The 15,086-nt window shown below is 36.6% G+C and overlaps 2 protein-coding genes across 51 annotated transcripts in view; one reads left to right on the forward strand and one right to left on the reverse strand.

The window, feature by feature from the left end:
• Positions 1-15,086, forward strand: part of immt (inner membrane protein, mitochondrial (mitofilin)) — a 905,839-nt gene that overhangs the window by 211,584 nt on the left and 679,169 nt on the right. The gene's annotated exons all lie outside the window — the stretch shown is intronic.
• On the reverse strand, positions 1,088-6,072 carry LOC147840806 (uncharacterized). 50 transcript variants are annotated; one of them, XR_015507267.1, is made up of 5 exons: positions 5,889-6,072; positions 5,664-5,731; positions 5,044-5,532; positions 4,847-4,941; positions 1,088-1,655 (listed from the first exon to the last, which is right to left on the reverse strand). XR_015507267.1 is itself a non-coding variant. In XM_087281367.1 (5 exons), exons 3-5 carry the CDS (start codon positions 5,354-5,356, stop codon positions 4,854-4,856), a joined length of 342 nt encoding a protein of 113 aa, XP_087137493.1. In that variant the 5' UTR covers positions 5,357-5,532; positions 5,664-5,731; positions 5,889-6,072; the 3' UTR covers positions 1,088-4,853. The 50 variants fall into 50 exon arrangements, 41 of the variants coding, with proteins under 41 accessions (XP_087137493.1, XP_087137491.1, XP_087137490.1 ...); XR_015507264.1 differs by having other exon boundaries at positions 1,088-1,663; XR_015507269.1 differs by having other exon boundaries at positions 4,847-4,949.

A 15,086-nucleotide genomic window follows, 5' to 3' on the forward strand; every position in this document is an offset into this window, starting at 1 on the left:
CATCTCTGCCTCAAAATTCTGTCTCACTGATATTCTGGCCTGCTTATATACTCTTTTGCAGCTTTTTTTTCACATTGTTCTACATTTGTAACACAAGATCCCAACTAGTTTTAACCCCCTACCCAAACCTGTTAACCTTATATCTTATCCATCAATACTTAACTGTTTCCACATGTGTTGCTCTATTCTTATCCATCTCTTGGGACACCTTAGTTGTTTACTCAGGCCATCTCCTGCTCTCTTCTCATCCATTTCTTGTGACACCTTAGTGGTTTACTCAGGCCAGGAGTTACCCCTTTCTAACTCTACTTAGTACCTTAATTCTTCTAATGGTATGTAAGTCTACAAGCAGATTATACACATACAATTTGAATATATAGATTAACTTCACACTTTAAAGAGTATAAAATCCACTTCATATAATCCCTCCTTTTAAGACTTTAAGTCTTAATATTCTTGTCTTTGACCCATAGCGCAACTTCATGATTCAGCCCTAAGTTCTGACACCTAATGACGAATATATATCACAGTATTATTACAAATGACCAGATCATGGAATTGCACTATGGAATGGAAATCAAGCCAAACATCTGAGTCCGGTCTTAACTAGAACCCAGTAAAAGACTTGATTCCATTTTGCTGTTATATTAAATGAGGTAAGCATGTTTTAAGTATGATACATCAGGTCACCATAATACATGTCCACTACATACTATTCCAACATATCAACAACACACATAATAAGTAAAACAAGCTGATCCTAAGCCCAGATACTTTGCGCATCGTAGAGAGCCGCCATTTTGGGGTAGAGGTTGATTAGCACTTACACCCAAGGCATGGCTCCTCTTCATCATCTTCTTCTTCATCTGAACTATCAGAATTTTTACCACTCTGCTTTCTTAATCACAGTCTGATTTACTCTTGCAATTGAATATTTTGTTTCTTTTATTCTGGCCTGAAAAGATGTTGCTAAAGACTTTATGTTGAAAGTCTGTAACCTAAAGTTGTGGTGATTATCATCGCTTGAACTTGTGAACCTTCTGTATATCTCACTCTGGAATATTATCAGAATGACTCTTTTCACTGGTTCAATTCAATTCAATTCAGCTTTATTTGTATAGCGCTTTTACAATGTAGATTGTGTCAAAGCAGCTTCACATAAATGGTCATAGTAACTGGAACAGTGTGGTTCAGGTTTTAGTGTTTAAGTTCAGTTCAGTTCAGTTTAGCTCAGTTCAGTGTGATTTAATCATTACTGAGAGTTCAAACACTGAAGAGCAAATTCATCGATGCGCAGCTCTACCAATCCTGAACCATGCGAGGCAGTGGCGACAGCGGAGAGGGAAAAAAAACTTCACCTGATGGGAGTGAAGAAAAAAAACCTTGAGAGAACCAGACTCAGTTGGGCACGACCATTTTAATTTCTCCGCTGGCCAAAAGTCTTGTGCAGAACTTCATTCGCCGTGGTTTATGCTGGAAGATGGCCTCAATGAAGACTCATCTGTCCCTGGAGCGTCGCTGGAATCAGACACATGTTCTCCACTCCCCACGACCATCAGCGCAGCAGCAGCTCAGGATATGGCCTGGTCCCGGATATGGAATCCTTGGGATCATCACGTCGCTGGTCTTGGATCCAATCAGTGGCTCCGCCTAATCTGAGGACCTCGGGATAAGTATCCCCAGGTGAAAATAGAGAATAAAGAGAATAATTAGCGTAGCTGCTGTTCATAGTGTATATAAGCAAGATGCAGAAGCCTGTGTGGAACCCGCTAGGTGATGCATTGAGTGTATGCTTTACTAAACAGATAGGTCTTTAATCTAGTTTTGAACTGGGAGAGTGTGTCTGAGCCTCGGACATTACCAGGAAGGCTATTCCAGAGTGTAGGAGCCATGAAAGAGAAGGCTCGACCTCCTTTACTTGATTTTGCTATTCTAGGTACTACTAGAAGCCCTGAATTTTGAGATCTTAAGGAACGAGTTGGTTCGTAGCGAGACAGAAGGTTGGTTAGATAAACAGGAGCTAGATTATTTAGAGCTTTATAGGTGAGAAGTAATATTTTAAATTCAATACGAAATTTAACAGGCAGCCAGTGTAAGGAGGATAAAATTGGGGTTATATGATCATATTTTCTAGACCTGGTCAGAACTCTGGCTGCTGCATTTTGTACTAATTGAAGTTTGTTAATAGAGGATGCTGGGCAGCCAGCAAATAGAGCATTACAGTAATCCAGTCTCGAAGTCATAAAAGCATGGACTAGCTTTTCTGCATCTGAGATGGATAGCATATTTCGTAATTTAGCGAAATTTCTCAGATGAAAGAAGGCAGTTTTTGTGACATGGGATATATGGTTTTTAAAAGTTAGATTGCTGTCTAATATGACACCCAAATCTTTTATAGTAGAGCTAAAGCTAACTTTGTATCCCTCTAATTGTAAATTGAGTTGCGAGATCTGCTGTGTGCAAGATTTAGGCCCAATAAGTAATAATTCTGTTTTGTCTGAGTTTAAGAGAAGAAAATTGTTGGTCATCCAGTCTTTGATGTCTTTGATACACTCAGTTAGTTTAGAAAGTTCAGATGTCTCGTCAGGTTTAGTGGAAATATATAATTGAGTATCATCTGCATAGCAGTGAAAGCTGATCCCATGTCTTCTAATAATGTCTCCCAGTGGTAGCATGTAAATTGTAAACAGTAAAGGGCCTAAAACTGATCCTTGAGGCACCCCATACTTTACTGGGCAGATTTGTGAAGGCTGTCCATTAAGATTCACAAACTGGTAGCGGTCAGTTAAGTATGACTTAAACCATTGTAGAGCCTGTCCCTGGACACCTGTAGACTTTAAGCGATTTATGAGGATATTGTGGTCAATGGTATCAAATGCCGCACTAAGATCGAGTAAAACTAATAGCGAGACGCACCCTCGGTCAGCAGCTAAGAGTAAATCGTTGGTTATTTTCACTAAGGCGGTTTCTGTACTGTGGTGAGCCCTGAAACCTGACTGAAACACTTCAAAAATATTGTTCGTCTGCAGATAAGAGCATAATTGAGTGGAAACAACTTTTTCTAGTATTTTAGACATAAATGGAAGATTAGAAATAGGCCTATAGTTAGCTAAGTTGTTGGTGTCTAGTTGCGGTTTCTTAATAATAGGCTTAATAACAGCTAGCTTGTAAGAGTTTGGAACATGGCCTATAGATAAAGAAGAGTTGATAATGTTAAGAAGAGGTTCTCCTATAGCAGGTAGCAGCTCTTTCAGTAATTTTGTTGGAATTGAGTCCAGCATACACGTAGCTGGTTTAGAGCTATTTATAATTTTTACTAACTCTTCATGTTCTATGATTTTGAAGCAGTGTAGGTTATTATTATGATTTAATGAAATATTTACAGGATTTGGAGTATAAGCCGGTGCAGAAAGTTTGGCATCTCCTATTTTCTGTCTAAAGCCTTCTATTTTATTACTGAAAAAATTCATGAAATCATCACTACTAATTTGCGGTGGAGTAGTTTGTTCCAAGGATGACCGATTATTTGCTAATTTAGAGATGGTGTTAAATAAAAATCTAGGATTGTTATGATTATTTTCTATCAGTTTGCGCAGGTGCTCGGTCCTGGCAGATTTTAGAGCCCTCCTATAGCTGGACATACTGTCTTTGTACGCAATTCTAAAGACCTCTAAATTAGTTTTTTTCCATTTACGTTCCAGGGCGCGGGTTGCTGTTTTGAGCGCACGAGTATGACTATTATACCATGGTATAGTTTTAATCTCTCTAGCCTTTTTTAATTTGATGGGTGCCACAGTATTTAGTGTGCTAGTAAAGATGGCATCCATACTGCTGGTTACTACATCAAGATCATTTGAGTTTGCGGGTGCATTACGAAATAGAGAGAGATCAGGTAAGTTATTTATAAATTCATCTTTAGTTGACGGAACAATAGTTCTACTAGGGCGGAGTATTGGAGCGGGTTTGCTGATTTCAGGTAAACATAGCTTATATAGTAAGAGGTAGTGATCTGTAATATCATCACTTTGTGGTATAATGTCTACGTCAATAACCTCGATTCCATAAGACAGGATTAGATCTAATGTATGCTTTAAGCGATGGGTTGGACCCACAACGTTTTGCTTTATCCCAAGTGAGTGTATTAAATCCATAAACGCGAGTCCTAATGTATCATTAGCGTCATCTATGTGGATGTTAAAGTCACCTACAATTAGCATTTTATCAGTTTTGACTAGTAAGTCAGAAATAAAATCAGAAAATTCTTTTAGAAATTTGACATAGGGTCCTGGGGGTCTATATATGGTGATTAAAGCGAGAGATAACATAGGTTTTTGTATAGTATCTGGAAGCTGAACATTAAGCGATAATACTTCAAAGGAGCTAAACATAAGTCCGTTTCTCTGTTTAATATTAAGGAAATCACTAAAGATTGATGCAACTCCACCACCACGACCAGTTTGACGAGCCTCATGTTTATATAAGAATCCTGGAGGAGTTGCTTCATTTAAGCTAATATAGTCATTTTGTTTCAGCCAGGTTTCAGTGAGACAGAGTGCATTAAGATTGTTTTCTGTTATTATTTCATTAATGATAAGTGCTTTAGGTGCAAGTGACCTGATGTTTAGGAGACCAAGTTTTACGAAATTTGTATTTTCACTTTCTACTGGTTTTTCTGGTTTGATTCTTACTAGATTTTTCCTGGAGCACACAGTACGTTTATTTCTTAATCTAATAATACGAGGAACAGACACAGTCTCTATAGGATTCGCCAGATATGCGTTACTGATGTTTAAGTGGGGTGAACAAGAGTCTAAGTGGCTATAGTGTGAATTTTGTGAATTTTTACCTGCTAGTCAGATGGTGCGAAGTAGTCTGGAGATGTTGTCCGACAGGAGTTCAGCTCCGGCTCGACTGGGGTGCAGGCCGTCAGGACGGAAGAGCCTAGGACGCTCCCAGAAAAGATTCCAGTTATTAGCAAAGAGCAATTTCTGTTCTTTACACCATGTTATTAGCCACTCATTCAAAGCTAAAAGTCTACTGAACCTTTCATTTCCTCGGCGGTAGGTAGGAAGCGGCCCAGAAACGATGATCTGCGTGGCGGGCGAGGTGCGTCGAACCGTCTCGATCAGGCTCCTGAAGTCCTTCTTCAGGATCTCCGACTGCCGGAGCCCGGTGTCGTTTGTCCCCACGTGGAGGACAACGGCACCAGGGCTCTCGGCAGCGCCCAGGATGGTTGGAATCTGTGTAGAAATATTTCTCACACGGGCACCAGGAAAGCAGAAAGTACGTACTTTATTACCTTTTGAGGAGGCGGCACGGACGTGACGAACGATCGAGTCACCGATGATGGCCACATCGGGACCCGACTCGCGGAGAGGGGAGAAGCGGTTCTCCGTGGAGATCTCGAACACAGGCGGAGACGTTCTGCCCCGGGATCTGGGAAGCACCTTGCGCGGCTGCACCCAGGCGCCGTGGTAGCCGGGTGTCGGCGTGAACGACGCCTGGCTGAGCCGCGCCCCGGGTGCGCTGGGCCTGGACAGAGAAGGACGCGGGGTTGAGGTAGAGGGAATGATGTGGTTGTAATTTCCACGTACCTTAGGTGATGAGACGGCCTTAGCATTAGGTACGACGAGAAGCCGTTCCCGTAGCCGCGACCGTCTTACCACCAGCGCGCGGATCTGGGACTCCACTTCTTCCAGCTCCAGCTCCAACGCCTCCATCGATGCTTCTCCTGCACACAAGGACAGAGACGGAAGCGACATTTTACGGGGTAAAGAGCAAAGCCAGTAAGTCAAAAGTGTATGGTTAAAGAGGTCGGTAGCTTTAGCTGACCAGCGGCGCTAGCAGGCTAAAGCTACAAACAACAGGCGGATGCTCGAGGGACAGACCGTTTTTAAAGCAGTTTTGTTTGTATAAATGTATTAAGGGTTTGGTCACCCTAAGTAGGAGAGACAAATACTTAGCGAATGAGGAAGAATTTAATGATTAAGATTTAAATTGCGAGTAAATAGCAAGTCCAAACTTCAAGCACACAGTGTGTGACCGAACGGAGACAGTGACGCCAGTGACGTCACTCGAGCATGCGCACACCAATGAAGAGGCAGACCAACTTGCAAAGGTCTGATAAACTCCTCCTGCCACACTTTGCACTTCATTGAGCTCCAAGATTTTCTGGTTCCTCTGTTTCCCGTTAGCTTTCTCTTCGTGTAGTTTTTTCCTTTGGTGCCCATGTACAATGGTTCCAGTGGTTCCAAGTTGATGGCATCCCCTTTGGCAACCTTGACATAAGTTCCTTTTCTCCTGACTTCACTCCACTTTCTTCAGAGCACCTCAGATATACTCAATCACCGGATTAATCTCCTGCTTCTGCTCCTTCCTGGTTTCCTGTACAGATTTCCTCATAAGACCAAACTTCTTCTTTCCAATATATTAAACATGTTTGCCAAACATTCCAAACGGTTATATGCAAAGTTATATACGAGATTACATGCAAGGGTCGACCCAATCACACTTCATGCAGTGTTAGTTGCCTATTTCTGTTAATTCCCATCTGATCACTCAATGTAAGCGGTAACACATCAATCCAGTTGAGTTTATTATTTTAGGTCCGTGTATCATCTGTTCATTTGATTATTCCTTTTATTCCGGAAAACAAAACATCAGAAAAACGATGAATATTTCGTTTTTCTGTTTATTCTGTAGGCAGAAAAAACGGAAACTCATCTGTCATTCTGCTTATTAACTTAAAACGGAATATTAAAACAAACACAAAACCAAAACGAAACAATGAGTAAAAAAACGGTGTACTTATTTGTTTATTTGTTTGATCAAAAAAATGAACTCAGCGTGGGTGTGCATCATTTATTTTCTGGTCTTAAATGGAATAAAGGAAAGGAAGAAAACGGCAGTTTTTCGGTTTTTCTTTTGCTCACAAAAAAGATTTTGGCTGGATTTTCATTTTTTTTTATTTAGGGTAGGAAAACAAATAAATGAGTTTAAAGTTCATTATACATATGTAGGCGGTGCTGAAACGCCAACTTTCCTATTGGTCAACCAAATCAGAGCTCGTGACGTCGCCCTCAAAATAAAAGCCCTGCACCCAGGCTTTTTATTATTATTATTTAATTTTGAATAAACTAAGTTTATTCTATCATTTGAACCACACACAGTTAGCAGGCTTACATTCATTGCATATGCATAAATTAAATAAAAACGTAAATTAGTAATATTATTAAACATTTGGCATTTAAATAAATTCATAGTTAGGTGCCAAACTTGCTGCTAAATGTTTAAATGTTTGTTTAAAATGTTTAAATGTTTAAATGTTTAAAACATTTTTAAGGTCAGCATTATTAGCTTGCTTATTTACTGTGTATTTGTTTAATTGTCTACACAATAACTTGATTTCCAACTCTTCTAAAGTTACCATAACATATTAAGTCCATCTGAATCAAAGACTGTAGAGGGGACTAAAAGGGACTTTGTCTGCAAAATAACTAAATCTTATGCACTAACCATCATGGGAAAGATAAAAAAGTAGGCTAGTTATTAGAACTTAGTTAGTTAAACTATAATGTTAAAAGCGTGCTGTAAATGTGTTGAAGATTCGAGCGTTAGGCTATGTCACGACTGAAAACACAAATGAATGGAGGCAAAACTAAATGAGTTTAATATGACGTTTACATGAGCGTGACTGAAAACTACATTTGATCAATGTGTTTCATCAATCTGTTCTCCGAGACTTGCAGACTGTATGTAGCCTACATTCAAGACTGCATTTCCTAACGTAAAAAACTATGTACACTCGTCGTCTGATTAATAATAATAGCTGAGGACTTTCTATATTAAATGCTTTAAATCGCTATTAAAAACAAACATTTTGATAGTTTTCACTATTCTGATGAATGCGGGAAACAGAGCGCGAGTGTTCAAAAAAGGCGAAATTTGCGCTAGCAAGAACAGTGATTATGAATGTTTTGGGAGAAAGAAAACGTTTAAATTAATTTGTTAATAAAATGCAGCATTATTCTCAGTCAGTGTTGGCTGAAAATAAATCAAGATTACCAATGCTGCAAACATTTCAAGGATTTCTATTGTTTAATTTTCAGTTCTTTGCTGTGTCGTGCCATATTTCACAGAGGCTGCAGAAAGCGCATCTTGCTTATTTTAAGCACAACTTTAATGTTAATGTGAGTGTACATATATTTCCATTCCATGGATATAGGCCAATACAGCTCAGGTTGTAGTATTGCTTAAGTGGGGGGCATTATTTTACACTGGTAAAGTGGAGCATTTCTTGGCAAATTCATAATGCACGCATTTACCTGCACGTGGGCTTTTAATTAGCCTATTATTATTATTATTATTATTATGCAATTATATAAACTAAGTTAACACATTCTACCTATTTGAACCACACTATGAAAATAAATTCATAGTTCTCTACTGAAGAATAAGACGAATGTGTGATTACAATCCTTGCATGAGCAGAGCGAAGCATTTATATAACTATAATATTTTTATAGTTTATGTAAACTAAATATTTTATATAAACTATAAAAATATAAACTATTATAGGCTGCAGCTAAATAAAGGCGCCTTGTCTGTTGGCGCGTGCCTCTAAAGAACAGACTAGTCAGACTACATAATTTTCAAACAAAACTTGATGCTTATTTACATTATCCAAAGACAATCCTTGGATCTGTTGTTGTATACTTTTTCTTTTTAATATGAAGTTATTTTCTTAAATGTAGGCCTAGTTGTCCTTCATGCGGTAAAATAATCACAGCCTTTGTATTTTATATATTTGTAAATTGTCCTTCCAGTTTGACACAATGTAAGTAACATTTTGACATGTTACTTATTAAACACTGAGTTTGAAAAACAAATCATCCATCCGCAGTTGTGTAGGACTAGTGTAAACAATATACAATCCATGGCCTATTTTTGTTGGAAAATTTATCTTTTTGAAAGGAATTTTGTTTGGTATAATTTAAAAATTAACAATACAATACAAATAAACAGGAAGAATAACATTTGAGGTGCTTCAAAATAAGATCCGCTATAGGCTGCAGCACCAAAACCCAGTATGTTACATAAAATTATTTATAAAAATTAAAGTAAAATATTCACAGTTTCATATACTGTAGTAGCTATAGCCAAACTTTATTCACTGTAAATGACGAAATCTTCCTTTGCGCCAGTCAGTTTCACCTTTAATCAACTATAATCTTTAATCTTAATCTTAAATAATAATCTTTAATTTGAATGAGCCAGAACAGCCTTTACAGACTCTTTGTAAGACCGAGAAATTATAACTCGGTCTGTGAAAGAGAAACTCTTTGAGAATGGAGATTCATCCTAGATTTGTTTATATCCCTATACAATGTGAATAAGCAACACGTTTTTATTGAGATTGTGTCCTCTTACTGTTCTTCGATGCGCGCGCAGTAAAGCTCTGAAAAGGCACCTTTAGCCTGTAGCTTAGTTTAGATTTTTTTTACATATTATGTTCCATTACTCTAAATGTATTTTTTTTATTTATGGCTTATATAAAAATATATAGTTATATAAACACTTCGCTCTGAATCTGACCATGCAAGGATCATGCGCAAAAATGCTATTTTATGCTATTTTTGCTATTTTAAATAGATCCGTAAATTCTGTAATTTAAAAAAATATCGTTTATAAAGACTAAGCTGTTAATAACTGTAAGTCTTCGAATGGAAAAGTTTTGATTAAAGTCCTGTCGTTTTAAAGATTTTCTACAATTTAGGAAGAATTAGATTAAAGATAACTTAATTCGGCATAGGCCTGTAGTGCGCGAATGCACTTCCCTTTTTTTATTATTTAATGCATTATTTAATAAAATGCAAACAGTTAGCAGCACCAAGAAGAACCAATGTCAAAGTTATTAGCGCAACGCACAGACAGCTAGCTGGTCAGTTAGTCTGAACCAGAAGCCATTATTTATTGTCAAATAAGTATATGTTTAATTAGTTCATTTAAAAATGTGTATATTAATCCAGCGTTTTAGAATTTCTCGAAAGTCTTGTTGAGTGAAGAATACGCGAGAAATATATTGCGGCTCACCTTATATCACCTTGCGGCTCACCTTAAATATATATATATATATATATATATATATATATATATATATATATATATATATATATATATATATATATATATGAATATATAAAATATAATATAAAATATATAAATATAATATAAAATGAAATAACAAATAGGCCTAATGCTACTAGCAGCAACAGCAACGAATAAAATAATAATAATAAGACGGGCGCACTTTGGTGTTGCATGCGCAAATGACAGCCACATGCACCTGACTCTTACTTTTTTCACGACACACATCTGCCAATATTATTTTTTTTTTTTTAGGTTTTTTCGCCATTTAAGTCATTTTAGGTCATTTCAAGACATAAGTTTACATACGTTGCATGTTGCATTATAGGCCTACTGACCTAAATAAGCTTTTTGCATCACTTTTCATCACACAGTTTAAAAGTTTACAGGCAATTCCTTTTAAAATGACTTTTGGTGCAATAAATATGCCAGAATAGTTGAAAGTGTAACATATTCTTTAAATGTATTTATGACATATAGTTACTAAACAATGTAACATGAAATTAGCTCATTTTATGAATATTAATAATCAAAAATAACGGTTTATTCTTAATTATTAATATTCCGGCTTAAGCTTCAGTCAGTTTGGTCAAACAAACATATGATTGTAGCTATATGATCATGCTTGCGCGACCGAACGGATTACCAGATTATGAATATTAATTATCAACAATAACGAATTATTATTAACCATTAACATTCCGGATCAATTTATTGTTAATTTGACCAAACGAACACAAGCAGAGCCGCCGCTCTTCCGAGCGGACACGGTAATCTATTCATTTAGAAATAGGGAATTTAATTGCTACTTCTTGTGAAGTAGATTAATCATTCAAAAGTTTTAAACAACTTATAATAGCTAGGCAGGGGAATCTGTATTTCAGTGACATTTTCTCGTGAGGCAAACAATACAATTCATTTGATTATAATGGAATTTATTGACTAGTCAGACGTAACGAACAAACAAACGCACAAACATACATTAAACACAAAACAAAGGTAAACCACATGGAGATATCGGGTCTATAGAACGTGTAACAGCAAAGAGAAATAGTAAAGCTAGGAAATATAGATTTCAGATAAAAGAGTGACAAAACTTTCAGTTCCACACGCACCATTACGGACCACCAAGGTTATAAAACACACCTCTTTGATAAAAGGGGCACAGCTTAATCGCATGACTAAAATCACCTGGTCTTTCATGTCTGGCGGTCTCTCTTATGCGTCTCTCTTCCGTCGTGATGAAAACTACTCTTGATGTCCTTTGATGCGTGGAGTTTGTAATGCAGTTCGGACGAACACGATCGCAAACTTTAAACTGAATTTACTTTGCCGGAAAATAAAGAAAACATGGCGGGGAAGTCCATGCGGCTTAGAAAAGCCGTGTGGCCCTTAAAGGGACCACCGTCAATGATGTTCCGTTTTGGGACGTTCTCTTTCTGCCCAGATGTTTGGGGGGAAGTGTGCTTATACCTGCGGGTCACGTGACAACCCGTACAGCATTCTGACCAATGATTTCAGGGGAAAGTTTGTGCGCGAACCCTTTCTTTGTCTCGAGGCTCCTCGTATGCAAATTTGAGTGTCCGCCCAAAGCATGTGGACAGGCATTTAATACAGGGGATTAAAGAATAAAGCAATACTAGTTATGATCTTGCACTATGCATCATGTGCTGTAAAATGTCAGCAGAAACCCATCGGTACCAAACATGGGGGGGTTGAAAGTACATCAACATAATTTTTCATATCCTTACAATATTTATGCTTTAAAAAAGGCCTAAAAGGCACAGGCATACAGGTTATAAGAGAGGTTACACAGGTAAGAAAACTCAGAAATGAGGTACAAAGTTTACAAAACATAACACTTTAGTTTTGTGCTGTTTCAGGATTTCTGAGTGCATTTTCTTTCTGTCAGAACAGCCTCGTGGGGGTGTGTGTGTGTGTGTGTGTGTGTGTATGTATTTGGGCAGGAATGTCTTTGAAGCTTTCCTGCTTATCTTTCCAGTCCCCCCTGAACAACTTAAGCTGTCACGAAAATCCAGACTTCTTGGAGCCAGGAGTCGTAAAACCTGCCGACCAAAACCAGACCGTGATAAAATCCATAAGAAATTTTATCTGTGGACTGTACGCTACAACAAGGTAAATCATAATTAATTCGCCAAGAAATGCTCCACTTATACTACCTGGGCTGTAAGCCAATATCCATGGAATGGAAATATATGTGTACTTACATTAACATCAAAGTTGTGCTTTTGTAAAATAGAGAAAATAAGCAAGATGCGCTTTCTGCAGCCTCCGTGAAATAAGGCGCGTCACAGCAATGAACTGAAAATTAAACAATAGAAACCCTTATAATGTATGCAGCATTGGTTATCTTAAATTTTTCAGCCAACACTGACTGGGAATAATGCTGCACTATTTTATTCACAAATAATTTAAATGTTTTCTTTTCCCCCAACACATTCATAATCATTACTCTTGCCAGCCAAGTTTCATGCGCCCGCTTGAGCGCTGAATAGGCTAAGCATGCCGGCGCTTATATAGGCTATGCAAGATGCCAATTTGGGTGGCACCACGGCACATGCTGGCACACCCGTGGCTATGCCCCTGCTACAATAACAACAGCAACCACAACAAAATAATAACAAAAAATAATAATAAGATAGGTAGGCTTTGCAGTTGCAATAAAATAATATTAATTATCAAATAAATAATTAAAATAGCCAATAGCATATAATTAAAATAGGAGGAAATTTAATAGAAATGGTACCATTTGTTATAGCCCCATGATAGGCCGTTTTCTTATTCTAGTCCTTACAACTATTAAAAAACTAAGTAAATAATTATAATAATAATAATTTAATTATTATTATTATTATTATTAGTTATTACTATTATTTAGGCCTACAGCGCATGCAAACCAGGTGCTGCTCGGAAATGGCTATCTTTGCTCAGCATCAGGTGCACAGCAGCAAGTTTGGCACCTAACTATGAATTTTGTTTAATAGCAAATGTTTAATAATACTAATTTACATTTTTATTTAATTTATACATATGCAATGAGTGTAAACCTGCTTACTGTATATGGTTGGAATGATAGAATATAAACTTAGTTTATTTATAATTAAATAATAATAATAAAAAGCCTGGGTGCAGGGCTTTTATTTTGAGGGCAATGTCTCAAGCTCAGATTTGGTTGACCAATGAGAGGAAAGTTGGCGTTTCAGCACCGCCTACATGTGTATAATGAATTTTTTTGTGAGCAAAAGAAAAACCGAAAAACTGCCGTTTTCTTCCTTTCCTTTATTCCATTTAAGACCAGAAAATAAATGATGCACACCCACGCTGAGTTCATTTTTTTGATCAAACGAATAAACTAATAAGTACACCATTTTTCTACTCATTATTTCGTTTTGGTTTTGTGTTTGTTTTAATATTCCGTTTTAAGTTAATAAGCTGAATAACAGATGAGTTTCCGTTTTTTCTGCCTACAGAATAAACAGAAAAACGAAATATTCATCGTTTTTCTGATGTTTCGTTTTCCGGAATAAAAGGAATAATCAAATGAACGGATGATACATGGACCATTTTAACATATCTTGTTAAACTAGGCCTTGATGAATCATCTTCAGCTCTGTTAATCATTTTTGGTAATTGTTCGCGATTAATGTACACTTTTATAAATTTTAAATACTTCGTTAACTATTTATTAACTCATTTTTTTGTCTATTTATTCACTTAGTCACTTAACCACTTATTCACTTTTTAATTAACTTTATTTACTTTAATAAATTTTTAAATGCAGACACATTAAACTTATTTCTGAGGTTATTCCAAATCTGAGACTTTTCTTGTCTTAAATATAGTAACTGTTTCTTCTTCCCTGCTCTGCTGTTGGAATCACGTTCACTCATCTACTAAATCGGTCATTTCCAAAAGCTTGCATCTCTTGCCCTAAACTAGTTTTATCATATAACGTCCACAATCAAGTTCTCGAATATGCCCTTAGGTCTATTACTGATCTTTTACTCACATTCTACTTTGCATAAATGCCACATGTGTATAACAGTTCACTAATCACTGCATTCAAAAAGGAGATCATTATCCTTGCTGCTCAATTTTCCTTACAACCTCACCCTTGATTCAAACCATGTACATCTCCAATGCCAATATCTATAAATGTTGTTGCCTCAACAATCTGTACTTTGTATGTATTACATAAATCTTATTTGTCTTTTTCGTTCACCTCTAAGGCTACATATATTGCTCATGGAGACTATTTTGTTGTTTAATTTGCAGTATCATGCAATTGAGGTTGTGACTCTATATTAGTGTTAGTCCTGCTACCTTATTTTTTTAATGAAAAATCCATTTCTTATTCATCATCTTAACTGACATTATTGCATCTGGATTTCATGTTAACAGAATACCTAACAGAATCTTATTAGCACTGAACCCGTCATCCTTAAAAAGTCATCATATGTTTAATTTTTTGTATCAATAGTGTTTTTTATTTAAGTCTTTTACTTAGCTTAAGCTAGATGTACCTGCACAAAACTAAATCCTACATGTTATAATATGCATCACAAAATCTTCTAAATCCTTTTAAGCATTCTAATGTATGTATACTGCTTATCAGCCTATGTACTGTTATTGTAACCAAGTGTCTATCCTCCTCTGATAATTACCTGAACAAAAATCAATTACTTTAACATATTTGGCATCTGAAAGAACACATTTAAGTACAGTTTGTGTTAGGAACCTCTGCTGAGAAATTCTCTATCACTGATTGTTCTTAAATCATACACTTTACAACATCTAATTTTATCTGTTTTGACTAATGCCATAATCAAAAATGTAATTCAAATCAAATTCAAATAGAATCCATTTTAATAGTCACCTACACAATTGCAACTGAATTGAAATTGACTTTAATTAGAAAT

This window comes from Danio rerio, chromosome 14 (assembly GCF_052040795.2).
Source record: "Danio rerio strain M-AB ecotype USA chromosome 14, GRCz13ab, whole genome shotgun sequence".
Classification (NCBI taxonomy): domain Eukaryota; kingdom Metazoa; phylum Chordata; class Actinopteri; order Cypriniformes; family Danionidae; genus Danio; species Danio rerio.

Coding starts and splice junctions, on each gene's coding strand:
- LOC147840806 (XM_087281328.1), bottom strand. CDS start 5,762: ATGTCGCTTCCGTCTCTGTCCTTGTGTGCAGGAGAAGCATCGATGGAG.